Below are 26,591 nucleotides of genomic sequence, written 5' to 3'. Positions count from 1 at the left end.
TCGACAAGAAAAGACCAACGGGGGGGGGATGAGGGAGGGGCGGGTGTCAATGCTGACGACGGGCAGTGGTCGTCTGATCAGAAAAAAAAATGATGAGAAGGGCCCAGAAGGGGAGGAAGGAAGGCAAAGATTAGTGGGAAAGGAAGGGGATTACCCATTGATTGCTGGCTGCGTTTTTCCCTTTTTTCTTTTTTTTTTCCCTCTTTCCCTCTTTTCCTCTTGTTCCTTTCCCCCACGCCCCCACTTCTCCGCCATGGACGAACGGGGATGCGCATCCAGCATATTGCCAGATTGGGTACTCGCCGCTAGTCCATTGCACCTGCTCTTCTGACCCTCTTGTTCTGTCTGTCTGTCTCTGTATTGGTATTGAGTGAGAGTGTACTCCCCCCCGACCCCCCTCTCTCCTCTTCCTCTACTACTACCTCTTTCTAGTGTTTCCCCGGGCTAGTCCAGTCGATAGCAGCAGGTACTGGTACCGTACTAGCGATCTAGTCTAGGTCGGATTGGACTCGACTCGACCTTGGACCTTACTTTCCGGCAGGAATACCACCTAGACCCAGGGGATTCCCCGGAACAAGCTATGCATGACCCAAATCCTATCTGGGGGGGCACATTTTTTTAATAATTTGATTGAAAAGGGAAAAATTGAGGGACTACCACGCAAAGAATTAAAATAAAAATAAAATAGAAAATCTAAAGGAATAAATTATCAGCAACCCCGAGGACAACGTGAACAAGAAGAAAAAGAGGTCCCACCGAGTTGGATAAAGAGTCTCCCTCATCCTGCCTCCAACATCTCTTGAGCCAGATTTAATTGATTCCCTTCCGTTCTGTTCTCCTTCCCTTCCCTTCTACCCGTCGCCACACCCCAATAAACCACACCCGGTCTTATCCAGTCTTCTCTGTGACCTCATACCCTCTCTCTTGCGGACACTCTCCTCTCTTCCGGTCCCTCCTCTCAACCTTCCTCCAGCCTTTCAGCGGTTTATCCACACCTGGCGCCTCCTCTTGTTTCTCCAGATTCATCTCTCGGATCCCTCTCCACCCAATCGGTTATCACGCATACGTCACCATCCGTCGCGCTGGGTCCTTGCTCTCTTGCTGCTCGCTGCTCTCATACTTGCACACTCTTGGATCTGTACTACTTGCACTACTACTGGCTTGCTGCAACTGCCGCCACCGGGCGTCCTCATTTTCGTAGTTCCAGCCTTACTACTCTTACTATCCCCCACCCACCCACTCGTCCGTTTCTTCCTTAAGTATCGGACTAAGGACGTAATCCTGTTTTCCTCCCTCCTTTCTATTTCAATACCGCCACGATTTCTCCAATCAGTTCTTCCCTTTTTCAGGCTCTGCCTTCCTGGTCACTTCTATCCTCCCTCTTTAGGAAATCAGAAGTCGGAGCCTCAAAAGCCCCTCCCACCGCACAAATGCAGAAATCACCCACCATCACTTTTGACTCTATCGCTCTCCCCGATCCTCTCAATCCCTCCACCAAGAAGGCCAGAACCCCACCAATTACCACCTCCAAGATGAGGAATCCTTTCGATATGGCCGACCTCGACTCCGCCGTCGAGCAGGAAGAACCCCAGCCTTTCATGGACATTCACGCCTACCAGTCGCACGATGGCAACCGCTCCCTGTTACAACCCAACGAGAGCCGTCACGGAAGCAGTATGAAGGATCGCTTTATCGGTGCCATTGACACCGGTACCACCAGCTCTCGTTTCATCATTTTCGACTGCACTGGTGTTCCTGTGGCCAAGTACCAGATGGAATTCCGCCAAATCCACGAGAAATCAGGGTAAGTCTCACCATTCCACCCACAGTCCGTCTTCATCACGCTCATGTCTGTTTTCTACTTCTTAGATGGCACGAACAAGACCCCTTTGAACTCGTCGATTCCGTTTACACCTGCATTGAAGAAGCTATGAAGACCTTCCTCGCACTCGGTCACTCCCGGGACGATATCGAGGCTATTGGTATTACCAGTCAACGTGAGACAACAGTGTGCTGGGATTGGGAAACTGGTGAGCCTCTACACCACGCAATCGCGTGGCCAGATACCAGAACCACTGGGCTGGTTCGAGAACTCAAGGCAAAGGAGGGTGCGGATGAGCTATCAAACATCTGCGGCCTTCCCCTGTCGACATACCCTTCCTCCGTCACCCTCATGTGGATGCTCCGCAACCTCCCCGAGGTGAAGAGGGCATATGATGAGGGCCGCCTGGCTTTTGGTACCATCGACACCTGGCTGTTGTACAACCTGAACGGTGGCCCGGAGGGCGGCCGGCTGGTGACTGACGTCACGAACGCCTCACGAACCATGTTCATGAACCTCGAAACGCTTGATTACGATGATAAGTTGTTGAAATTTTTCGAAATCGACAAGAACAAGATCAGACTGCCCAAGATTCTCCCTTCGTCTGACCCCGAGGGCTACGGGTGGGTCAGAGACGGCCCGCTTGAGGGCATCCCCATCACAAGCTGTCTTGGAGATCAATCTGCTGCCTTGGTCGGTCACTGTGCCTTCACGCCCGGATCTGCGAAGAACACTTATGGCACGGGTTGTTTCCTTCTGTACAACGTTGGTGAGAAGCCTGTTATCTCCAAGCATGGCTTGCTTGGCACCGTGGGCTTCCAGTTGGGCAAGCACCGCAAGCCTGTGTATGCCTTGGAGGGCAGTGTCGCTGTTGCTGGAAGTGGTATCTCCTTCCTGATGAACAACATGGGTTTCTTCCGTGATTCCCGTAAAGTCAGCGAGGTCGCTGCGACCGTTCCCGACAGTGGCGGCTGTGTCTTCGTCACGGCCTTCAGTGGTCTGTTCGCACCCTACTGGATCGATGATGCCAAGGGAACCATCTGTAAGTTCACCCGCATTCTGCGCCGTTCTGTGTGAGAAAAATATTTACTGACTTTAATTCAGTTGGTATCACTCAGCACACCCAGCGTGGACACATTGCACGTGCCACCATGGAGGCTGCCTGCTTCCAGACCAAGGCCATCTTGGATGCCATGGAGATGGACAGTGGTCACAAGTTGTCGGAATTGGCCGTCGATGGCGGTATGAGCAATTCCGATATCTGCATGCAGGTAGGTTACTCACATGATTCCTGTCACCTGATCAACGGAGACTAATGCCCCCCTCTTAGACTCAAGCCGATATCATTCAAATCCCCGTTGAACGCCCGGCCATGCACGAGACGACGGCGCTGGGAGCCGCCATCGCAGCTGGCTTCGCGGTCAACATCTGGAAGGATTTCAGCGAGCTCAAGGACATGAACCGGGCAAACCGCACGACCTTCCTTCCCCATGCCTCCCCAGTGCAGAGCAAGAAGATGTACCGTCAGTGGTCCAAGGCCGTCGAGATGTCGCGTGGCTGGCTCGACACGAATGATTCGGAAGAAGAAGAAGAAGAAGGACAGAACGGTGCATAGTATTCTTCTTAAACCCACGTCATAGAACGGTGGCTTTGTCTTTTTCAACATTTGATTCAGCGATTTAGCGTCTTGATTTTCTCATTGCTTTGCACTCGGGGTTACGGCATGGCTACTTGGGTCCTGGGTTCGGCCTGGCACAGGTTCAAATTTCTCTGGGGATGCCTGGATTCCACATCAGGTACATTATCGGTATATATAGCTGCACGGTACTTACCTTATACATATTCATGTCATTGATATTTCAGATAGATATAATAGGAATGACGTCTGATGATGAACAAGACTTTTCTCTCTTTCATATTGAGCATAATTGTAGTCACAATCAATCAACTACGCGAACTTACTTGAAAAACATACATACAGTCGAGTAAAAAAGTATAGCAATGATAGTAGTTGACCTGCCCCAACATGAAGCATAAGATTCATAGTAATAGTATGTAAGTATGGTATGGTATCACAACTAACCCACAAATCCAATAGCAAATAATAATAGGAAAATAATCCATCCCACAACCAGTGAGATAACAAAAAAGTATATATCCGATCAATGCTAAAAATCTACCAGTCTACCTCCCCTCAGCCTTCTCAACCAACTGATCCTCCAACCCCATAGGCTCCCAAATCTCCTTCGCCTTCTTATTCTGCACCCAGACCACATCCCCCTGCACAAACGCCACAACACCGCCCTTACCCGTCGCACTAGCCGTAATGCGGAATAAAGGCTGACCGTTTTGCGGATGCGCTTCACGCAACGGCAACATAATGAGGCCTTGTTCCATGCACCATGATTCGAGAATATCTTTGAAGGCGACTTCTTCGATGATTTTGGGTTTGCGGGGTTGTTCTGCTGTTGTTGTTGGCACAGCAGCAGCGGGTTTGTCTGTGGGTTTTGTTGTTGCGTGTTCGGTGGTGGTAGTAGTGGTAGATGAAGGCGGAGGAAGTTCAGCAGCGGCACGATCGCCTAGCTGGGAGGCGAGGTCCATAGTTTGGAGACCCTTGTTCCATTCGTCGTCGACGATGGTGAGGTCGTTGATATCGGCAGGGATTTGAGTGCGCCACCAGGTGAACCATTCGGCGACTTCTTCGTAGTTGGGGTCGTTGGTGAGCCAGATGTAGAGGATGTTGTGCCATTTGGGGAAGAATTCGGCGACGAGGAGAAGACCCATGACGTTTGGTTTGAAGAAGTCTTTCCATTTCAGGACGTTTTCGAGGGCTGTGAGGTCTTGGTCTTGTGGGTTGACTTCGAAGTCTTCGCGGAGGTGGCGGCCGAGGCGCGGGAGGAGGTGGTTGCGGAGACAGGTGTCGAATTCGGAGCCTAGGGCGTCGCGCCAGAGTTCGATGCCGTTGATCAGTCCCTTGTTGAGGTCCCAGCTGTCTAGGACGACGCGGAATTTGCGCTTCGCGTCGGAGAGGAGGCCCGTGGGTTGCTTGGGGTTGGTGTGTCGCTCGTCGAGGTATTGAAGCCAGGTGAAGAGCCACCAGGGGAAGCGGGAGCTGTTGGTGGATGAGGTGTGGTGGCGGCGACTGCTGCTTCGGGGTTTCCAGTCTTTGAGGCCGTTGGTGAGCTTGGGTACGACAAGTTGGTCGAGGACGTTGGTGTAGACGAAGGAGGGGAGGAGCTCTTTCCAGGCGACGATGAGGGAGGTTGCTGGGGCGGGTTCGTATACATCCCAGTCGTTGAGGAGGGCGGAGCGCACTCGGGGTAGCCATAGAGTGTAGATCATGGTTTCGTAGGGGGAGGTGGATTGTCGCTGGGTGTGTTCGGTGTTGGCTTTTCGGAGGAGCAGAGGTTGGAGACGACGGAGGTTGGATACAAGGAACGTTGGGTCCCTGAGAGGCTCCCATTCTTCCATCGCTTGACGGAAAAGAGGATGAAGAGCTGCGACGGCCGTTTCTGGCAGTCGGTATTCATCAATCTCGTTGCGGTACTTAATCTCCATGGACTCCAGCTTGTCGGTGATTTCGTCGAATTTCGCCCGAGTGTCTTCCTTCTGGAAGATCTCTAGCTGGCCGATGGCTGTGACGAGCTCAGACAGCTGGTCGGCCTTGAGCTGATTCGTATCTAGCTGTTCCACGACTTGGGCTTCCTCTAGCTCGATGTATTTCTTCCGCTCTGTCAGACCCTTCCACTCGTCTGCAAATGCCTCTAGGTCGTTTCGTGCGCGTTGCGCGATCTTCCAGGCTTCTCCTTCTCCTTGGGTAACGAACGTCTGCGGCGTCATCAGACCAGCTGTAGACGTGAGCACCTTCTGGTCCTTCCCAGTCGCATCGATCAGCGACTTCAGCACGTTCGGAACTTCCAAGCCCTCCATATCCTTTTCCATCTCGCGCGCAGTTCGGAACTGGGGCTTCGCGCGAGCCACTGGTGTCCCTGTACCGCTCCGGCCCTCTCGTTTGCGCTCCTCCTTCTTCTTCCGTCGCCTCTTGCGCTCTTCATCTGAGCTATCCTCGACGGATTCGCCCCGGAGAGCTGCCGCCCGCTTTTCCTCTTCCCGCGCTTGTTTTGTCTTCTCACGGACCGCACCCAAACCGGCACCTGTAGGACGAGCCTGGGCCTCAATCGGGTTGACGATACCTTGGCCGGAAGAACCCAAACCCTGTCCCTCGACATAACCCATCTTGGCCATCATGCGCGCGGCGAAGGAATTGCCTCCGGACATTCCTTTGCTAGCATTGTTGCCGCCGCCTTTCATCGCTGACTGCGCGGTATTATTGCGGGGGTTACGACGGGCGCTTCCCAGCCCGCCGTGAGATGGAGGCGACTCGGAGCGAGACGACGCGCGAGCAAACCCGCGAAAGCCCATGGTTGGGCGGTAATCTTCTTCTTCCTCTTCATCGGAGCTCATGTCGGCGATCTTGCGTTTTTGGCCGGCGTAGGGCGAGGATGAGGGGGACTCCATGGCCGGGCTGGAGGGCGAAGGGCGGCACAAAGGAAGGGATCGAGATTCACGGCGATGAAGGCGAGAGAAAGCCCGGCAGCATGACGGAGATTGTGATTGAGTATGGATGGATGAAGCTAAAAGATGGTGGATCCAAATGCCGGGAAAGTTCGGCGCGGGGAAATGCGCCCTCCGAAGAAACAAGCCGTTATGACGTTGAACTTCTTCATCTCTCCTTCTTCCTTCTTCTCCCTTTTTCTCTTCAGCAACTCTCCTCTCATCCCCTAAACACCCCCGGATCTATTGTAATAGTGCATCTTGCTCTGTTCTAATTAACGCTCACAATGGCTGCTTCCCTCGTCCGCACCTCTGCCCGTACGGCCCTGCGCGCCGGAGCTTCGGCTACTCCCAGAACTGCCGGCATGGCGGGCTTGACTTTTGCCCGCGGCAAGGCTACTCTCCCTGACCTGTCCTGTATGCATTCCCCTGCGATTCTAGAGTCATATAGAGCTTGTAGTGACTGAACTGACTCCTTGTAGACGACTATGGCGCTCTCGAGCCCTCCATCTCCGGCAAGATCATGGAGCTTCACCACAAGAACCACCACCAGACCTACGTCAACAGCTACAACACTGCCATTGAGCAGCTCCAGGAGGCCCAGCACAAGAACGACATTGCCGCTCAGATCGCTCTCAAGCCCCTGATCAACTTCCACGGTGGTGGTCACCTGAACCACACCCTCTTCTGGGAGAACCTTGCTCCCAAGAGCGCTGGCGGTGGTGAGCCCCCGTCCGGTGCCCTGTCGACTGCCATCAACGACACCTACGGCAGCCTGGAGGAATTCCAGAACAAGATGAATGCTACTCTTGCTGCTATCCAGGGTAGCGGCTGGGCTTGGCTCGTCAAGGACAAGCAGACCGGTCACATTGGCATCAAGGCCTACGCCGTAAGACTGCACCATTCGTGTGAAGAAAGCCTTCAAGTTGGCTAACCTTTTTACAGAACCAGGACCCCGTTGTCGGCCAGTTCCAGCCCCTGCTGGGTATTGACGCCTGGGAGCACGCCTACTAGTAAGTACACCCGTCCTAACCCGTGAAGATTACCAGAAGCTAACATCATTTTCTAGCCTCCAATACCAGAACCGCAAGGCCGAGTACTTCAAGGCCATCTGGGAGGTCATCAACTGGAAGGCCGTGGAGAAGCGCTTCTCCGCGTAAAGCTTTTCTTATGATATGAACTGTATATTGACGCGGCTTGATTAGCGATTGTGGATCTGCGTATTATGTGTACTATGGATTTGGAACTAATCAGGCTCAACCCGATGCCCTAATGCAAATTCCGTATTAATGGCACTCTCCTCTCTTCTCTTCGTTTCTCTCCGTAAACAAACCAATAGATTCATGTTCCTCATCAGCCACAGTGGCTGAAGCTCGGCAGGTGGCGGATGTCAGCTCCGTAACATCCGGTAAACGTAATACAGCGCCGATCATGTTTCACATTCGCTGCATCGCCGGCTTCATCTTTCATCTTCATCTTCTCTTCGACCTCCCATCTTCTCCGCTTCACCCTCAAATCCTCCCCCCAATGTCCGATGACAGCCCGGGAGAAAGGCGCGGTTTCCGCGCCTTCTTCGCCAATGCCCTCCGGCCCAAGAAATCCCGACAAGTCCTACGCAAGGGCTACAGCGCATCCACTCCAGACCTCCGCGCCGGCTTCAAGCGGCCCAGCACCACCAGCGAAGATGTCCCTCCACTGCCCTCCCTGGCGCCATTGGAGGCCCATCGCCTCAAATACCGGGAACTCAACGCCAACAAAGACACCCAACTCGGTGAAAGCCGCGATCACACCGAAATCCTGCACGCCATCGGCGTCCAGGACATCGACCCTTCAGACCCCTACGCCAACCGCTCCGAGTTCGACAACCGTCCTCCAGGCGAGCCCTTAATCGCCAGTCTTACCCCAATCCTCTGGGCAGAGATCTGCTTCTATCTCAATCCCGCCGACCAAGCCAGTCTCGCCTTCGCCAGCAAAACCCTCCTCTCCAAGCTCGCCCCGCTTCAACCCTGGCAAGCCCTCAATGACCCTTCCAACCGCGAATACCGATCCGACTTCCTCGTCTCCCAAGACCGCTACCTCCCCCATCACCTCCTCTGCTTTCCCTGCGCCCGCTACCACCGTCGCACCCAAGAAGGCCACGAGAAACTGCAACCCGCCCATGTCATCAACCCTCTTTTCAACTGCCCCAACATGCGCAACTCCCTCCTCCCGCCCCCGCGTCACCGCATCACCCACGGCCGCACCCTCCCCTTCAGCTTCGTCCAACTCGTCATGCGCGCCCACAACTTCTCCCCCTCCTACGGCCTACCCCCGGATTCCCTCTCCCGCCGCTGGCGCCGCGACGACTGGTCCCACCACACCCGCTTCCACATCCACAAAGGCCACCTGCTGATGCGGGTCATCAGCACCCGCTTCGCAGACCCAGACCTCCCGCCCAGCTCGCAACGTCTCCTCCTCTACTCCCGCGAAGACTACTGGCCGTATTTCTCTGCCTGCGCACACTGGCGCGACGGCGAACTCATGAACGTCTGCAAATGCGCCCTCACTCACATCCCCAAACCCCGCGACACCTCCGCCCTACAGGGTCTCGAACACCGCGCGAAGGACCTCATGGCGCGGCGCATTCATAACCCTAATTCCATTGCCACTCTATGCGGGAAATGTCGCCCCATGCGCCGCTGTCCGGAGTGTCCGTCCGAATACCTCGTCGAGATCAAGTTGACCGAGGATCGCACGGACCCGCGCTCCTTGCACTTCCGACATGCAATTGTGGTCACCCGGTGGTGTGATCTAGGTGACGGGAAGTCACCGCGGCTGTCGAGGGAATGGGCAGCGTGTAATGGGTTACTGGAGGGGTATGATTCGTTTCAGATGCTGGGGAAGCGGTCTATCTCAGGGATTTTTGAAGCTTCGATTGCGGATGATACCTTACCTGGACAGAGGATTATATCGATGAATCCGAAGGGGAAGAAGAGGGGGGAGGATGGGACGGGGTGGTATTGATATTTCATCTCCCTCTTGAGAAAAGGTTCATGTTGGAGTTTTGGGTATGGGAGTTTTGTATAGGCTGGTTGCATTGGGTAATGGTATGGCGGACGGCATTATTTACATAATTTTATTATATAGATTGACAACACAAGCAGGCAAGGCAAGGCAAGGCTAAGATAAAATAGGGGAGAACAGGACAGGACAGGCGTGTATGGAGTACTTACTTACTTGCTACTTCTTATTATTATATTGCATCATCATCATCATCATAAAAGAGTGTCTTGTATACATACCATCAAAGTTACTTGCTAAATTCATCTGGGAAGGTTTAAACCCCCCATCTCAACATATACTATCTGCATATCCATAGCATTTTGTGGTATCTAACGCTAGATCTCTCGTCCACTGGAAAGAAACAATCAGATCAAAGAGGTTAGTTGGAAAGGGACCTTATAGGTCTCAGTAGACGGTCTTACTACTGAGTACTCTTGCGTTCCATCTACTGTGGATTCCTAATCTCTCAACCACGGTATAATAAGGTACAAACTACCGACTGAACGCATGGAAGGGTTATGAGGGTTGGGCTGTTTACGGTCTATATGGTGTTGGTGCCGGTTCGTAGTACTGTAAGTTACTGGATACTACCTCAAGGTTTGTTCTGGTTTTTCACTGGATTAATTGATGATCAAGGAAGGCTATCAAGAAGTCCTTTAAGACGGTATACTGGTAATTTCGCAAGACTGACTAGTTGGTAAGAACCACTGCTTGAAATCTCATTAAGAACGAACGATCACAACGTCAGGTATTGAAAAAAAAAATCACCAAAGCAAGAAGCACAAAATGATATCGTGTGCCAGCCAGATACCATGTGTATAGCAAGCAACAAAGAATTAGCAACCACCTCTAATGGCCCAAAAATAAAACGTCAGAAACGCGGTACTCTCTGCTGCGCATGCAATACTGGTACAAATCCGTGTCATCAGACATGTAACTCATGGGGTATCGTGATAGATCATAAACAGTCCCGGGAAAGATGCAAAAACAGAAAGGAAAGAAAGAAATTCGTAAGCGGGATAAGGCAACTGCCAATTTAGCCACGACGAGCCCGTCGGTCGATGTACCTTGGTCGTCGGCCTGTTTCTTCGTCGTGGTTTGAATGTTTGGACTTCGAGGCAATGTCATCAATGGCAACGTTCATCGCGCCCATCTCAATGGTTCTACCGGAGTCAGAAGCACTCTTTCCTGACTCTGGAGTCGCCCGAGGAGGTCTGCTCTTGACCAAGGCAGTACTGGGCGCGCTGCCCTTCACTGGAAGCTCTGGTTCCGCCTTCTTCCCAAGCCCGCTAGCTCCTTTCACCCAGCTGAAGATTCCAAGGGAACTGCGCCGCTTGTGGTCCTTGGGGTCGGGCGGCGGCGGTTTGGCCACTGCATTGTTCATGAAGCCGGATTCGGTAAAGGAGTGTGGCAATGTCCGATGAATATCTCCCCGTTTGGCGTCGGCAGGCATTGGCACAGACGAAGAGAAACTGGAACTATTGCTTTCGGCTTTGAAAGCCGTCTTAGTTGGTTTGGCTGGATTGTCATCGCGTGCTTTACGAATAATGGGAGGAGGAGCTCCATCGTCTGAATCCGAACCATCGAACATTAGGGAAGGCTGGAGACGACGAGGGGGCGCCGAACGTGCAAAGAAAGGAGGGCGGATGCTAATCTTGCGTCCGATCATCCGACGATCTAGTTCGGGCCCAGGCTGCAAGCCAGACTCTAGCGACTGTATATCCAGTGTGGGAATCATGGGAACATCCGAGTCCCTGATGGTGCTATCGATGCTGTGCCGACGACCAATAAAAGACGACTGACTAGTGATTCGCGTCTCCTGAGGTCGGGGGTTTTTCGATTTAGGTACAAGAGGCATCATAGCAGACTTGTCCCGTCGGCGTTTGGCATTCGGCTTAGAAGCCTCAACCCAATCTTGGGGCGTCAAAGGAGGCGATGAAGACAAGGAGCTGTCAGATTCATCCTGTGCCATGGACCCATAGTAGCTATTATCGAGCTTTGAAAAAACCCTGTCAAGGCCTTCACCATTGAGAAATGCATTCTGGCCAATATACCCAAGGCTCTTCTTGTCGAGGGTTTCTGGGCAATATAGCCTTTGATCCCGCGATGTGAGGCTGTTCAAGGGGAAGAAAGTAGGCGATTCTTCCTCATCGGTGTCAGGCCGATGTAAAGTGGCATCACTTACATTCATGTCCACGCTACCAACCGCTGCACTGTTAGTGGAGTTACGCCTCATTGTAAGTGCCCCTGCAGAACGCGGACGACCGTGTCCGGCCGTCATAGCTTGATCAACAAGGCTCTTTTCCGCAACAATGCTGCCGTTCGACCTGTTGGGGCCAGTGGCGTACGCCGTACTCATAGTGTCTGGAGTAGGGGGTAATCTCGAACCTCCAAACACGCTATCCACTCGTGTTTTCTGGCTCGAGCTATTGTATGAGTCACTCTCAAAGCTTGGTTTACCCGTTTGTCTGAGAAGATTCGAGGGCAATATATCCTGTTCCGGCACATCTTCCAGGAAGGCATCACGTTGTGGCTGGATCCAAGATTCAATCAGGCTTTTACTGGCGGAATCCTCAACCGTTCCTTTGGGAGCCTCCGAGACCCCTGATGAGTCTCGCTCTTTGATCGGGATATCCAACTGATCGCTTGCTTCTTCATGCGGGTACAATTCGCTGCATTCGCTCAGAGCACTAAGCCTTGGGGACTCGGGCTCGAGGAAATCACTCATAGATTGCAGACTTTCTGATTTCGTCATGTCACTCAATGCTGAACGAGACCGGTCGTCGGCAGTAGTTGAGGTGGTCTGCAGTGTTGTGGGGCTCTTGTGATCATCGGACAACAATGAGGGAGCTCGCTTGAGTTGATGCGAATCCGAAGATGACCGCCGATGCTTCGAACGGGCAGTACCCCGCCATGAGGATGTTCTCTCCGGGATGTCAATAGCGGCAAACGTGGTATTCTGCCTAGGAGTCGTAGCACCGGGGTCGTCGTCCTCGAACCCGCGAGTGGTAGAAGGTGTCGATGGATTTTCACCAGCTTCCAACTGGGCCACTTTATTCTCCAGAAGGCAGATCATATCAACAGCCTCGGTGATTGCTTGGTCCCGCTTGTCAACCTCATGTCGTAATTGTTCGTTGGATTCCCTTAGTCGCTGGTTGTCTGACTCGGCATCCCTCAGTTCCTGAACCTCGTCTTCCAGGCCTCGCAAGCGCTCAAGTTCCTCTTCCAGTTGCTCCATACGCTGTAGTTTCTTCTCCAAAGCGGCCATTTGTTGCACACGGTGGAATATTTCGAGCTTCAAGTCGAAGTTTTGTTTATTAATCTTGGAGACGTACTGCCATTTGGTCAGTCAGTCTATAGGCCACATGGATCGAATGACCCAGAGACACTTACCTCGCCCATTTCTCTGACCCCCATTTCATGCGGCTGCCTGAGACCCGACGAAAGCGCGGTCTGAATTTTCCGCTGTTTCTCCGAGCCCACCTCTTCCTGCGACTGCGATCGGGATTGCGACTGGGACTGTGCGGGGGATTGGGATCGAGACTGGGGCCGGGAGTGAGATCGTTCTGGCGTGCGCGGGGCGCCCTGACCAGCGTCCTCTGACGCAGTTCCCTTGGGAACTCGATTTGCGCGTTGTTCTTTGAGAAGATCCTGGAGAAGGGCCGAAGAAGGGTTGACGAGCGATGGAGGGACAGGTTCCGGAGTTCCTGTGTGTCCATCACTAGTCAGCGTGTGCGCTCGCTCCCTCCTGCGTGAAGTTTGCGGTGATGCCATGTGCGTACCGGCGCCAGATCGCTGCGGCGTTCTCGGCGTTGCGGTCCTGGGGGTCATCGACATCGGTGAAGCGTCGTTCAACCACGACATTTCTATAGTCCGATCAATACCACTGCACGCCCGATGCTGGGAAGAATTCCGCACCTGAATTCATTTGCGGCGAAGAGTCCATGGCGACGGTTCCCTTGACCCGGGCGAGGGCAAGAGGCTTTGGGGGAGCAGACCGGCCTGCATGGGAGGAGAGGATCAGTCCAGTGTCTTTTGTTTGTCTCAAGTATCCCTTGGGTAACAATCAAGGGATGAAAGGATAGTCAATAGCTCACGCTTCAGCTTCGGTTCGGGTTTGAGGGAGGCCGTCTCGGTCGGAGGCGAGGTGTTTGAAGAGGAGGGAAATGAGCAATGGCGCAGGGAAGAAGGGGCAGTTGACTGCACCGAGACGGTGCTCCGTCTTTGGATATTTCGGTCCATGTTGCGTGTGTGTGTCTGCGGGTGAGATGGGCCAAAGTTGCCTAGCTAATGCGCATAATTGACAAGATGCGCGATGCCAGTTAGACTGCAGTAGGTTCGCAGGATCGTATCCACTAGGCGCGAGTTCGTTCAGAAGGATCGGGGAGGGAGTCGACCGATAGAGCAAGGAGGAAAAAGCAATGTCTCAGGCGGAAGGTGAGAAAACGCGACTAGAAAGGGCGATTGGTGACGAAACTAGGCCCACTGCGCGTCCAAGCGTCTAGTGGGAACGGCGAGGAGGGGATCCAGAAGTGGAGGAAGTGTAAGTTCGGACGGGAAGAACAAAGACAGAAGCGAGAAAAAGAAGGATCAAGTCAAGACGTGAGGGGAGCGAAAGAGAAAAAGTGTGAGGAGAAAGTGTGACGAGTCGATCGTTGGATCCTCACAGCCAAGAAAGGGGACCGAGTGACAGGAAGATGATCTCCACACATGCATCCATCCATGGAGGGAGGGAGGGATTCGTTAGTGAGAGCGATCCGGATCTTGAGTTTCTCGGTATGTATGCATGCAGGCATGCGTTGGATTTAAGGGAAGTTACTGTGGTATGGACGGAAGGTTGCCAAGCAACAAAGAAGGTTGACTGAACAACGAAATGCCAGCGAGGGGGGGGAGCAGAAGAATTTGAGGATGAAGTGAATGAATGCGTGATGATGATTGTGATGAATGCAAGCAGGCAAGTAGGCAAGTAGGCAGTCTGGATGGTCTTGGATCGAGGGAGGGGAAAAGGCGTGCAAAGCAACGAGATAGGCTCAAGGAACAAACGATCGCAGGGCACTAAAACCCGGGCTAAAATGGCCTTAGCGGAGCACCAGCAAGTCAGGAACTGGATCCCGGTCCCGGTCGCTCTTCCCACCATCTCCCAGGCAGGCTTAGTGCGGTTTAGTGCAGTGGATTTAGTGGATGGTCTCCGATGGCTGGGCCGGCTGAACCTGAACTTAAGCTTCCAATCGCCTTTCTCCTTCTGCTATTGTCCTGAATTTGAGGACCACCAATAGCTAGGGTGGCTGGTCAAGTGTGTAAGTAGTGGTTGGAAAAGCCCGTACCTTTTACTATTAATTTTTTCGTGACCACACTCCATCCCTACTGTAACCTCTTCCTATTGCTCCATCCCTTAACTGATCACACGCATCTTTACGGAGGATATACAAGGATCGCTACCACTGAATCAAAGGGACGGGAATCATCAATGTCAGTGCCCTTTTCCCCCACTTTATCGGCTAAAATCTCACGATTCCACTACCCCTCCTCGCCATCAAATCTATCTACCATCTATCTAGTATAATCATCCTCAGTGTAGCCGCCCGGAATTGCAGCAGAATCTGATCCGTCAACTTGCCCTCCTTTTTTTCCTTCAAGCTGCCCCACGTTCCAGGGACCCATCGGCCGCCCGTGGTTCTCCCCTCCCCACTACACCAGTCCGTCTGCAATCATCGTCTCATCATCCCCATCGCTCTCAGCTTTAGTCCTTCATCATCGCCCCGTGACAGATAACTCGCCCCATCGTTCTTCCCGTGGCTCGTCTCGGGCACCCAGAAATAGATTTTCTCTTTTTTGTCTGGTTTCCCCTTTTCCTTCTCCATTCTTCCCAGCTCTCCCAGCTCGTGGGCCTTCAAACACAACCCCTCGGTTATGCCGGTCGTAGGCGCTTTTTACTCCGCCAGTCGGAGTTGACATGTCCTTCCAGTCATTCTTATCTCGGAGAGCATTGAGCTCGTGACTTCCCTCCATATCTCCGGAGCACGAAGTACAGTACATGAAGATCAGGAATCTGCGTGAGGGGTTATCCGCAGCGATTGACCGGAACTTTCAGAGGATGGGTTTCGGGTAACTTTGTTTCATGTTGTTCCTTCAATTAATCGAGTACCAGCAGGACATTAATCGAGCCGTTTCAAGTCTTTACTTCCAGAACCAGATGTCAACCATTATGACCACATTTACCAACCAGACCCCTACATAGTAAATCCAAGGATAATGAATATTATAGTCATCACATTTTGATACTTCATAATTACTCTTAGTCTTCTGTTATAAATTTATGTTCATACCGGCGAGCACAGCTCAACCTTTCACCAACCATACCTTCCACTCACTACCATCACTTCTTCTTCGCCTCTCCAGCCCAGACCCGCGTGTCCTTAGCACTATCATGCGCAACCCGGAAGACTACCCACAAGCATCAGTAATTAGCAACACACACACGCACGACACACAGACACAACGGTGGAACATACGCTGTCTCTCCGTCTCATCCAACCCTCGCAAGAAATCCGCTCCCTGCCCTAAAGCACCCTGCGGATTATGCGCATGATCCGCAATGACCGCTGAACGCTTTTTAAACGTCTATCGTCATCATCACAATTAGCCACATCAATCCCCCCTTCCCCCGGGTTACAAAAGCACCATACATTACTCAAAACCTCCACCAATTCCTCCTCCTCAAACAGCTCCAGAATCCGCTCACTCAAACTATAGAAATGCGGTGCCAGGGACCGCAGATCCACCGTCCGAGGATCAGCCTTCAAGGCATTCATGACTCGTTCTGAAAGCGCGGAGGGGAGATCCAGCGTGACTAGTCGAGATGTTCCCAAGCGGGCACTGCGATAGTTAGACGATACCATCTCTCCAAGATATTGATGGTGAAGGATTAAACTCACCCGATAGAAAGCATCTCACCCAGCCATAATGGCAAATCAATGCGCGTTCCGGCTTTGATCTAGATAGAGCACACACACGACACACCACATATTTAGCAAGACACACTTCCATGCACAAAAAATAAAGCAACAAGCACATCAGACAGGAAACATACATTTTCCCCCGCATTTCCCTCCAAAATACCAAGACCAGGTACGTCCAATTCAAACGTGCAGGGTAGTTTCTGAATAGATCGGATGTGTAAGAATGAGCCCATGCATGCAGTTTCATTTCCCACCTACTTGGGAATCTGTCAAGATGGCATCAATGTCATAGTACGACATTTTCAACGAGAGATTTATTCGTGTATAACTAGATAATCAACAGTAAATCTAGTTATTGATATCTTTCATCTAGGTGGAGGGTTCAAACTCGTCCTTCTTTCCTTTCGAGGCGCGTCCCGCATGGCGCGCTGTCACGTGCGGGGAGTCTTTACTTTGCGGTTAGCCAATGGGAGGGGAGATATTTACAGTCGGTTGCTACAACACTATTAAGTAGTAATTTGTAAGGTAAAATAGGGTTTAGGTGTCGACGACGATATTACTGGTTGTATTTTGATGCTGTGCTTGTATAATATTGATGAGTATTTGCATTTATGTCAGGTTGAAACTGAAGGAGAAGATGGTTGTTATACACTCGATGACGTCACTCATATTTTTGGTAGGAGGAAGGTATTTATCGAAGGTAGTACTAGCAATGTTTGCAGCTAACGACTAACTGTTCACTAAATAAACTTGGTATACAGCAATTGGATGGTCTTGATTGAGTCTGTATTATGCTAGTAGTACCACGAATCTGTTACTTGTGGTCCGAAATCGTTGCGCAATTCCATCCCCAAGAAAGCGTCCTCCAGATTCCGAAACATAGCCGGACTACCTTCATCTTCTTCGGTGCAGACGAGGAACAATTTAAGCCACTCAAAACCTGAAATGCCGGTATAATACTCTATACCTAGGGAGGCCCTCACTACCCGCAAAGCTTGCCTCGCGGTGACTGTGATCCTTTTTCCCGGATCGAATAGCAGAGCCAGTCGAAGCGCATCTGTCCCATGGTGAATACCTCTTGCGGTATCAAGCTCTCTCCAAGATGAGGAGGGTAGAGAATCAGGGTGGGTGTCGTACATTTTAGACGTCATGAGATCTATCTTGTTAACGAACGGTAGATATGGCGGATGAAGATCGTACAGACTCTGCATTCCTGGTAATTTTCTCTAATGGCATAGTTAGATTATGATCATGTCATAAACAATGACGCAGGTAGTAAGACTTATGAGATCGTTAATATGCACTTACGTCCGACGGGATCACCTTGAAGTCGATCCTCAGTTTGCCTCTGTGTGTCCACATATAAAGCGTTTCACGGTGTTTGATGAAGTGCTGCGAGTCATGCCAGTGCAGTGCATTCATGAGGTCTTCCAGGGTCGAATCTCCTAAGTCCAGGACGACGTCAATATCTTCATTCCTAGCAGGAGCCTACTCATTTAGTTAGTCAATAGAATGCTTCCTTCGTAAGTGGTTTTGTAATTAGATCCACTTACAATGCTGGGCAAACGATCGGGACAATAACGCATGACAGCAAGCCCTCCTGTTATTCCCACGAATGTTGTACCCAAGTGACCTTGCTTTTTCAGTATCCGTATACCTCCGAGCAAACATGATGCAGCGCCGAAGAGCTCTGTTCTGCTTGGATACAGTATATCCGGATACGCCTTATCGATTTCGTCGATTGTTAAGTTATCGAGACGCATCTTTCTTAATGAGTTTTCCATCCTGTAGTTGTTTGACAGATCTATGTAGATAGGAAACAGATAGGACAAGAATTCTGGGGTTACTTTATAGTCAACGGCGTGACAAAGAAACGTTAGGGTGGTCAGTTGTGGCGTAGTAGAGCTATAATTCGCTTGCTAGGCACCGGCTGCACCCTATTAGCACAAGTATTGCATTTGGTATCTTTAAGACATCCTGAAAACTTGGACATAGGAGTATTAACTTTGAGACAATGCAAAGTGTTCCCAAGCAATTACTGGGAAACTTCTTTGTGACGGATATTAGCGGGTTCATTGTTGACCTTTGACCTTGTACACTCGTATAATGCAACTATGAACACATGGCTATCACCGATCGTATACTCTCGGATATGGATTTACACAGGTGAGGTTATATAATTGACTGCAGGCTCCAGTCAAGTAGAACTTAGATCAACGGATATATGACACATCTGATAATTATTAACTCTACTACAATCAGAAATTTTCAAATGACTTGTCCACATTATGCAATATACCGGGTAGGGTGTCTCAGACGAAGATGTATGCCCATACAGCCATAAGGCCCGAACACCCCAACTCCCTTCACAATGGAACTCTATAACATACAAACATCTCAAAGAAAAGAAATTGGTCCACATTATTATAAAAGAACCCCTCATGGTTATCATTCATCTACATCTGCCATGAGAAGTAAAGATAGCTTCGTCTTCTCGATCATGTCATCCCGTAATCTAGATATATAATTCTTCACCTCACACGGACTCTTCTTCGTCTCCCCGTCGAAATAAAACTTCACAAAGCCACGCGCTGAATCTCCCAACACATCCCAACTCGGAACAAGCTCATAGTCCCCGTTTTCATTGATATGATCCAGCAGCTCACTCAAGTATCCATACCAGATAGAAGACGTAGGGTCCTGAGGCCACTCTCTCACCATAAGAAGGACCACAGCGTCAATGAACCGGGCTGGCTTTGGAATTTTGATCGAACGAATAGACTTCCAACGACCATTTCCAGCTTCATCATTGTAGTCTGGTAGCCGAGGATCATCGACTAGCATATAGTCCGGATCATCCAATGGTGGTAGTCGCGTGGGAACCGGGGCCAGGTCAATAAACAGGTCGTTCATCTTATATAAGAGCACGACGTGATTGTACGGTCTGTTCACCCGCGGTTGGACATGGTAGTGATATGCCGGTGCAAAAGGCCTCTTGTTGGGCCGGTATCCCTCGCAGTAAGACCTATGGCAACTGTGGAAACCGGCCTCTTGGAGAAGGGAGTCTGCTTCTGCGATGTAGAAGTTGGGGATTACCCAGGTGGAACTCTGGAAGTAGTTAGTCTTGACTTTACTGTATTTGGGCTGGAATGAAAAATCGTCATCTTACCTTTTGCTCCTGCACAAGTCCATAGACGCTCATTAGCCCGTGACCGCAGAACACGTTGGGCACTCCACCATCATCTAGCGCCCCCGCAATAATGTTCTCTAGTTTATAGTCGATATGAGTGGGAGCTTTCGCCCCAGACTCTTCGGACTGTGAACTCCCCATATCGTAGGGCTTTGGTGTCGACATGTAGTATAGACTTGGTTGGAAACCGACTTCTGAGACTAAGTGGGGCGTTCTCTTTATATTAGAGTGCTCTAGACGCGAGTTATAGTTATAGATGGGATTTCCCTAATTCAATCTTTTGATTCTCCTGGTAAAGTCTTAGCACTCTTTGACCATGAACATCAGGTGGCATCAGCTCGATGTATTGCGCCTTTGGATAAGCGAATTTGTCGTTTTCAAGTGTTTCCCACCTCCATTAATGCCAGAGCAGCGGATATAAGGACGCCCTGACCGCATTACTTCAGGGAAGTGGAAAGTTACACAGCATTTTACCGTCTGAACTTAAATTATAGAATCAACTCTTTGTTCAATTCTTGCTCTAGTTACCGTTCTTATGGGTGTCTCAAGGAAAATTCCGTCGACGTCTAGTATGCAAATGCCCTTGTTGTCCGAGATATGCCGTTGGTCCATCTTCCAATAACATTCAGCCTTTCATGAAGTATTGATTCTCGCTTCAATGACCGGTATATTCCACTAAAATTGATCGAACATGGCTATGGATAGTTTCTGGTGACAAGAATAAGGATAGAAGTTGAAGGACAAGTCGGTCGCACTCCCCCAATCTAACGAAAAAGCCCAAACATATACCTTTTTATTTCTAACCATCATGCAGTACTTACAAATGGAGTCGCTACTGAACTCGTTCTAGTCCCGAAGATGACATAGTAAAACTTCTTGTCGAAGAAACCCCAATGGATATTCCATTGCACCCTTGGCATCCGTACTATGCATGCTATGCTCTCGAAAATCACTAAATCTAACAAAGAAATTGTCGGCTAAAACTATCTAGCCTGACATACTCCTCACTTACATTCTGTCTATGACTGCAAAACTGTACTTCAAGGTTGGCTTGTTAGGGCTGCCATCCTGACTAAGCAAGCAAGTCACATGTCTCAGTATATCTATCACGTGCCTCCATCTTGACTGATTGCGGAACTTCGTACTTTTCACAAACTCGCATCTTAACCCATCCACTCAAACCTCTCGCGTCTTTGAAGGCCCTGTCCTTCTGATTCTCCCGTGGGATTTTAATCTCCCGATGGGTGGATCCCTAGACGCCGCCCAGGACAGTGGACGCTGTCGAGATCCATGACGATGGCACCTCCGAGCGGGTCGGCAGCATACAAGAAGAAAGATGGCACCCTGACCATAGCCCAGGACCGCCAGTCGATCTCTTGGATCCCGGCGGCTGGCGGTGCAGCTGGTGCAATTACTCTTCCTGTTGCTCAGATCACCAGTACGTCGTGGTGTTTAGCTTGATTCACCGGGCGCGATTATACTGACTACGGTATAGATTTGCAACAGACCCCCGCGAGTAACCCGAAAGTGATGCTGAAGATCTTTGTCCTCCCTCCGAATGCCCCCGCCAGCTCCCCCGAACAATATGTCTTTTCCTTCACAGCTGGAGCGAACGCGCGACCGGAAGCTGATGCCATCAGAGATGCGCTCAGTGCCGCTATTCAAGCCGCGAAGACAGCTCAAAGTGCCCCCGTTAAAGAAGGCGTGTCTCCTGCTATGGCCATAGCGAATGCGGTATCATCGGCAGGGAAAGAGAAGAGCCCGTGGGATGATGACAAACGGCTTCAAGGAGATGTGGAGCTGCAGCAGTCGCTGCTGAAGTCGAATTCGACTCTGCAGCGCATGTTCATGGAGTCATTACACACCAAGCCGGATACGCTGTCTGCTTCACAATTCATGACGCAGTTCTGGTCTACTCGACTTCATCTTTTGCGCGCACATGCGATCGAACGGTCGCAGACACGCGGATCGTACAATGTGCTGTCGACATTGAAGCCGCGGGTGGAGGATAGCGTGACCAAGCTGAATATTAGCAAGGAGCAGATTCAGTTGATTTTCAATCAGCACCCGCTTGTGAAGCGGGTATACGACGAGAATGTACCCAAGCTTAGTGAGCAGCAATTCTGGTCTCGGTTTTTCCAAAGTCGGTTGTTCAAGAAATTGCGCGGTGAGCGCATCTCTGAAACGGATCCCACGGACATAATCCTGGATAAATACCTCAAGGCGGATGAGTCGGGGAATTTACCGCGTGATGCGCATGTTCCGCATTTCCTAGATTTGGCTGGAAATGAAGTGAACAACAGTCAACGGCAAGGCAACCGACCCGATCTCGACATGCGCCCGTCCTCCGTGGAAAAGGTGCCCATTATCCGCACACTGAACAGTCTGAGTGAGAAGATTATGGCGAACGTTGCACCAGCCGATGGCGAGGCGGATGGCAAGACGGGTGAGGATGGGACATACAACGAGCTGCAGCTGCGCGATTTACGCGGGGACGAGGAACAGCAACGTATTCTCCTCAACGTCAAGGACCAGAGTCGCTTTTTCTCGTCGCATTCGAAATCTGCGGAGGATGAGCAAAACAAGCTGTTTGCCCAGCAGGATCCGAATCAGATACTCGGAAAGCTACGGCGTGATCTAGAAGAAAATTTGCCAGAGGGCGGAGCCGCGCCGCTGGGGAGACTGGTAGAACCGCAGGAGGATGACGACGAGGATCAACAAAAGTTCGAAGACGTGATTGGTTCTAGGGTGAATTTGAAGCGCGCCTCAAACCAAATTCTCGAAGCGATCCGTGACCGCCGATCCCAAACAGAGGGATCAGGCAATGCCGGCACGTACGGTTTGTCGACTGCGTTGTACGACCGGTTGACACTGACGCATGCCACGACGACTGAATTCTTGCATCAATTTTGGCAGGCATTCCTATCCGGGAATCCGGATCGCGCGGGTGAGGTAGCTTCGCTCGTGGAGTCCCTAAACAGAGCCATGGAGCGCATAAAATCAGTGGCGCAAGACGCAGAGGCAGAGCGGCAAGTTGAGGTTGATCGACTGAAGCAGCATGCCCGGGAAGTGCTGGAAAGGACAGGAAGGAAGCTCAAGCTCAATCTCGCTGGTGTGGCTGGAGGTGAACAGGCTGTCAATCGACTACTGGGGCCGACCATTCGGGCGTTGGAAACGGCGTTGGCAAAGTACAACCAGGCGCTGGCTGAAGAAATGAAGGAAATGCCATCTGCGTGATATGGCGATAATGTATGATAGAATAGACATGAATGACTATTAACGATTCATTGTAAAGCCAATTAGGACTCTTAAGTACTTCGATCGGCATGCCGAGCCCTCCGCTCTCCGCCCCTCCGCCTCGGCCCGCCCTTCACGCGACGTGTCCCTCACTTCCTCCACCTTCCTTCCAGCTTGTCAGACCAGCATCGCGACCACCCGGACGCTCCACTAATAAGACATCGCCTTCATGCTCTAGTTATTGTTTAATATTCAGGAGAAATTACCTCCAGTTCCATATTTTAAATAAATCTAATAAATTCACCATAACATCTCGAAGATGTTAACCTCCGGACTCACCAACGCCTCGATCTCCAAATCCCTCCTCATCTACACCATCGCCTCCTCAGTGGCTCTCGCCATTTTCGACCTTAAACACCTCACTAATATCCAAGTCGCGCCACACATCTGGCAATATGGACAGTTTTGGCGCATTCTGGTGTGGCAGGTAGCCGGATTCGCGAACTCGACGGAGGCGCTGTTCGCCGCAATGCTAGTGTATCATCTACGAGTTGTCGAGCGCGCTTGGGGAAAAAGGAAGTTTGCCGTACGTCACTCTATTCTACCTTACTTTTTCTTATACCATTCTACATCTGCAAGCTATACTATCGATGCAGTACTAACAAGCAATAATGGCTTAATAGACCTTCCTCCTCACCACACTCCCTTACACAACCCTCCTCCCTCCTCTCCTCCTCATCCTCGTCCTCCGACCCATCACCCTCGGGAAAATGAACTACCTTCCCTCCGGACCCGTAGCGACCATCTTCGCCTTATTAGCGCAATACCACGCCTCAATCCCATCTACCTTCCGCTACCGGATCTCCACGTCATCTGCTTCTGATTCGAACGAGACGAAAGACCAACCGCAACAGAGCAGCAAGTCCCTTACTCTTACACTGTCTGATAAATCTACAACGTATATTGTCGCTGCGCAACTGGCGTTGTCGCAGTTCCCGGCGATGGTCGTCCCCGCTGCGGTGGGATGGCTGGTTGGTGTGGCCTGGCGGATGGAGTTTCTGCCTGGGACTGGCGCGTGGAGGGTCCCGGCGTGGATGGTGGGGGAGAAAGAGCGGAGGGTTGTAAATGGAGCTGGAGGGGCAGATGGTGGGAGATATGAGGATCTGAGGAGGAGGTTGGAGGGAGAGGCTATTGCGGCGTCGGCGAGTTCGTCGGCTACGGGTGCGACGGGGGATGCTGCGGGACAGAGGTTGAGGAGGAGTGGGGGGATATAGATTAGAGGGTTTATTCCATGTAGTTATTACGATATAGGAGTGTTCGATAACTTCAATTGTTCAAAGCTTATGGGTTATACTAATTGTATAGGAGCTTTCAGTGAGTTTGAGCGAAGTTAATACCAACCTAGAGTGTATTATATGAGATGTTGTTTTAATATAATAATATGCAGGTATCCTTTGCAACCTCGCTTCATTGGCTATGACACCAGTCTTTATGTATTCCAGGAGGTGTTTCCAGACTCGTCAAAAAGCCAAGTTGTTCTCCGGCATAACACGCGGCGCTTTGACCGCCGAGGCCTGTGATATACTATATAATTGGCATCTAGACCGCACGTGAGTCCACTGTTATCGCGTGTTGTGGCGGTAGGTACTGGCAGAATCCGGCCAGCTGAACTCTCTCCATCAGTCGCTGATTATCGTCTCCTATTGATTGCCCTTCGGTGCCAGCTCTACGATACACTGACATCCATGCGGATCCACCTACCTTCCTCGGTTGCATTCATATTATCATATATGAATAGGACATGATCGTTGAATCTTCCTTCAATGGTTCCAACTACCAGCTATGCTAGCTCATTCCTTCGGTATGGGTTGTCCCGCCGGTTTAGCCTGCGCCGGCGCTTCCTCCAGGGTCTGTTACTTTGTATGGTGACCTGGACGATACTGGAAACCCTTTATATCCATCATCAGGCTTCTACTGTGGATGTGGCCAAGGACCACCTGTCACCTCGACCCGAGCGGCTGTTCATCGCGAGCATGCACTGGAACAACGAACCAATCCTGCGAAGCCATTGGAATGATGCGGTGATAAATCTAGCAAAAACTTTTGGACCAGATAATGTTTTTGTGAGCGTCTACGAGAGTGGGAGTTGGGATGATTCCAAGGGGGCTCTCCGCGACCTTGACGCTGGGTTGGACCAACTTGGCGTGCGGCGCAACATCACCCTATCAGACACGACACATCAGGATGAGCTATCCGCTCGTCCTCGAGAAGGCTGGATCGATACACCTCGCCAAAAGAAGGAACTCAGACGCATTCCTTATCTTGCACGGCTACGCAATCTGACCTTGCAACCACTGGAAGACCTGTCGCAGCAAGGCATCACATTTGACAAAGTGCTGTTCCTGAATGATGTGGTCTTCACTGTATGTCTCGTATGTAGATCAGACTTTGCACGTCGCTAACTTCCAGATTACAGGTGGATGATGTTATCCGGTTACTCGATACAAATGACGGTGTCTACGCTGCCGCTTGCTCGCTGGACTTTTCTAAACCGCCGCTCTATTATGACACATTTGCCTTGCGCGATTCGAACGGCGACGAGCATGTAATGCAGAAGTGGCCATACTTCCGGTCTGCAGCATCACGCAATGCACTGCTTGCCCTGTCTCCTGTGCCTGTCAAGAGTTGCTGGAACGGAATGGGTTGGTGACTCCCCTACACGCTCTTCTCGATGCCCATATTGATCGATCATATATCGCAGTTGCTATGCCTATAGAGCCTTTTGTTTCCACTCCTCCGCTACGGTTTCGCGCTATCTCCGATACCCTGGCGCTTTCACATCTCGAGGGTTCTGAGTGCTGTTTGATTCATGCGGACAACCCTCTCTCCAAGCAAGACGGGGTTTACTTGAACCCTAAGGTTCGTGTCGGCTATAACCCTGCCGCCTATGAAGCTGTTCACCCTACAGGGGCCTGGTTATCGCTGCAACATGTGGCATTAGCTCTTTGGGAGAACCGACTCCGACGCTGGTTTACAACCCCATTTTTCAAAAAGCTGGTTGTCCGCAAGAGGATTGCTGGATGGCATGATGACCATCCTGATGAGCAAGAACCTGGTGACTTCTGTTTGATCAATGAGATGCAGGTGCTTGTCTCTAATGGTTGGGCACACGTCTGAGGCCAACTTCGTGGGTGTTCCTACAATTGGGCGCTTCAACTTCCGAAGTCAGTAGAGATTTATTCTAAAAACCAACTTCAACACACGACCGCCTATGTGTCCTGTTTCCAACCTCATGAGGTTGGAAGGTCGATGCCAAGAAGTAGGCACGAATTGCTGATAGAAAGGCTGGGATTGCCCGGGCAAGTCGGAAAAGAGTCAAATACAGCCTACGACGGTACCCAGTACACCATGTATTACGCCCCACAGCTTTCTCTCTCCCTCGCTTCTGTACTGCCACCAGTCAGTATCTAATAGCTGGCGAGCTCTAACGCACTACCTCATTAAGCGCCTTTTGATCCTTGGTTCGCAATGACCCCGCAGACCGTCTCGTGGTCGAGACCAATGATATGCTTTTGGTGGGCCGCGGCGCTAAAGGCACTGGCTCCTGTCTAGTATCTTTAGCCTTGTCTGATCGTTGCGGCCCCCTCCCTTTGACCGAGTGCAGGGAGAAAGGCTCTGGTGGGCTTGCGCGTAGCTTTATTGTCTACCGGCCTAATTTGACGTGGGCACTATTTGTTGGCCGGTCTTGTCGGCTAAGGGTTCAGGGGCTGGGTAGACTGCTTCAGCT

At 51.1% G+C, this 26,591-nt stretch overlaps 12 protein-coding genes across 12 annotated transcripts; 6 read left to right on the top strand and 6 right to left on the bottom strand.

Annotated features, from left to right (window-relative positions):
* Positions 1-1,430: 1,430 nt before the first annotated feature.
* Positions 1,431-3,437, top strand: BO85DRAFT_373418 (glycerol kinase; the record flags this gene model as incomplete). The annotated part of the gene is made up of 4 exons (XM_025656081.1): positions 1,431-1,804; positions 1,870-2,864; positions 2,927-3,093; positions 3,153-3,437. 4 exons carry the CDS (start codon positions 1,431-1,433, stop codon positions 3,435-3,437), a joined length of 1,821 nt encoding a protein of 606 aa, XP_025515162.1.
* A 387-nt stretch (positions 3,438-3,824) lies between these two features.
* Positions 3,825-6,435, bottom strand: BO85DRAFT_449959 (putative G-patch domain protein (TFIP11)). The gene has a single exon (XM_025660277.1). It carries the CDS (start codon positions 6,338-6,340, stop codon positions 4,007-4,009), a length of 2,334 nt encoding a protein of 777 aa, XP_025515161.1. The 5' UTR covers positions 6,341-6,435; the 3' UTR covers positions 3,825-4,006.
* A 168-nt stretch (positions 6,436-6,603) lies between these two features.
* sod2 (superoxide dismutase sodB) lies at positions 6,604-7,689 on the top strand. The gene is made up of 4 exons (XM_025660276.1): positions 6,604-6,793; positions 6,859-7,265; positions 7,322-7,389; positions 7,446-7,689. Exons 1-4 carry the CDS (start codon positions 6,664-6,666, stop codon positions 7,534-7,536), a joined length of 696 nt encoding a protein of 231 aa, XP_025515160.1. The 5' UTR covers positions 6,604-6,663; the 3' UTR covers positions 7,537-7,689.
* Positions 7,690-7,849: 160 nt separating this feature from the next.
* BO85DRAFT_449956 (uncharacterized protein) lies at positions 7,850-9,638 on the top strand. The gene has a single exon (XM_025660275.1). The coding sequence runs from the start codon at positions 7,904-7,906 to the stop codon at positions 9,377-9,379; it is 1,476 nt and encodes a 491-aa protein (XP_025515159.1). The 5' UTR covers positions 7,850-7,903; the 3' UTR covers positions 9,380-9,638.
* Positions 9,639-10,031: 393 nt separating this feature from the next.
* On the bottom strand, positions 10,032-13,270 carry BO85DRAFT_398645 (uncharacterized protein). The gene is made up of 2 exons (XM_025657063.1): positions 12,812-13,270; positions 10,032-12,752 (listed from the first exon to the last, which is right to left on the bottom strand). The coding sequence occupies exons 1-2, from the start codon at positions 13,253-13,255 to the stop codon at positions 10,455-10,457; spliced, it is 2,742 nt and encodes a 913-aa protein (XP_025515158.1). The 5' UTR covers positions 13,256-13,270; the 3' UTR covers positions 10,032-10,454.
* Positions 13,271-13,870: 600 nt separating this feature from the next.
* BO85DRAFT_35946 (uncharacterized protein) lies at positions 13,871-14,620 on the bottom strand. Its single transcript, XM_025655512.1, has one exon. The coding sequence runs from the start codon at positions 14,553-14,555 to the stop codon at positions 14,082-14,084; it is 474 nt and encodes a 157-aa protein (XP_025515157.1). The 5' UTR covers positions 14,556-14,620; the 3' UTR covers positions 13,871-14,081.
* A 1,052-nt stretch (positions 14,621-15,672) lies between these two features.
* On the bottom strand, positions 15,673-16,744 carry psf3 (DNA replication protein PSF3). The gene is made up of 6 exons (XM_025665153.1): positions 16,636-16,744; positions 16,509-16,577; positions 16,354-16,412; positions 16,105-16,294; positions 15,931-16,039; positions 15,673-15,862 (listed from the first exon to the last, which is right to left on the bottom strand). Exons 1-6 carry the CDS (start codon positions 16,675-16,677, stop codon positions 15,795-15,797), a joined length of 537 nt encoding a protein of 178 aa, XP_025515156.1. The 5' UTR covers positions 16,678-16,744; the 3' UTR covers positions 15,673-15,794.
* Positions 16,745-17,171: 427 nt separating this feature from the next.
* On the bottom strand, positions 17,172-18,140 carry BO85DRAFT_488723 (uncharacterized protein; the record flags this gene model as incomplete). Its single annotated transcript, XM_025663556.1, has 3 exons — positions 17,172-17,603; positions 17,686-17,865; positions 17,931-18,140. 3 exons carry the CDS (start codon positions 18,138-18,140, stop codon positions 17,172-17,174), a joined length of 822 nt encoding a protein of 273 aa, XP_025515155.1.
* A 660-nt stretch (positions 18,141-18,800) lies between these two features.
* BO85DRAFT_469285 (uncharacterized protein) lies at positions 18,801-19,786 on the bottom strand. The gene is made up of 2 exons (XM_025662322.1): positions 19,547-19,786; positions 18,801-19,485 (listed from the first exon to the last, which is right to left on the bottom strand). Exons 1-2 carry the CDS (start codon positions 19,730-19,732, stop codon positions 18,826-18,828), a joined length of 846 nt encoding a protein of 281 aa, XP_025515154.1. The 5' UTR covers positions 19,733-19,786; the 3' UTR covers positions 18,801-18,825.
* Positions 19,787-20,722: 936 nt separating this feature from the next.
* Positions 20,723-22,853, top strand: BO85DRAFT_398637 (TFIIH subunit TFB1 family protein). The gene is made up of 2 exons (XM_025657062.1): positions 20,723-21,005; positions 21,063-22,853. Exons 1-2 carry the CDS (start codon positions 20,858-20,860, stop codon positions 22,802-22,804), a joined length of 1,890 nt encoding a protein of 629 aa, XP_025515153.1. The 5' UTR covers positions 20,723-20,857; the 3' UTR covers positions 22,805-22,853.
* A 133-nt stretch (positions 22,854-22,986) lies between these two features.
* On the top strand, positions 22,987-24,244 carry dscB. Its single transcript, XM_025660274.1, has 2 exons — positions 22,987-23,390; positions 23,488-24,244. The coding sequence occupies exons 1-2, from the start codon at positions 23,124-23,126 to the stop codon at positions 24,076-24,078; spliced, it is 858 nt and encodes a 285-aa protein (XP_025515152.1). The 5' UTR covers positions 22,987-23,123; the 3' UTR covers positions 24,079-24,244.
* Positions 24,245-24,501: 257 nt separating this feature from the next.
* Positions 24,502-26,176, top strand: BO85DRAFT_35889 (glycosyltransferase family 69 protein). Its single transcript, XM_025655500.1, has 3 exons — positions 24,502-25,227; positions 25,281-25,506; positions 25,566-26,176. Exons 1-3 carry the CDS (start codon positions 24,628-24,630, stop codon positions 25,979-25,981), a joined length of 1,242 nt encoding a protein of 413 aa, XP_025515151.1. The 5' UTR covers positions 24,502-24,627; the 3' UTR covers positions 25,982-26,176.
* The last annotated feature ends 415 nt before the right edge of the window (positions 26,177-26,591 follow it).

This window comes from Aspergillus piperis (assembly GCF_003184755.1).
Source record: "Aspergillus piperis CBS 112811 unplaced genomic scaffold BO85scaffold_10, whole genome shotgun sequence".
NCBI lineage: Eukaryota > Fungi > Ascomycota > Eurotiomycetes > Eurotiales > Aspergillaceae > Aspergillus > Aspergillus piperis.
This window is presented reverse-complemented; position numbering and strand designations above follow the sequence as displayed.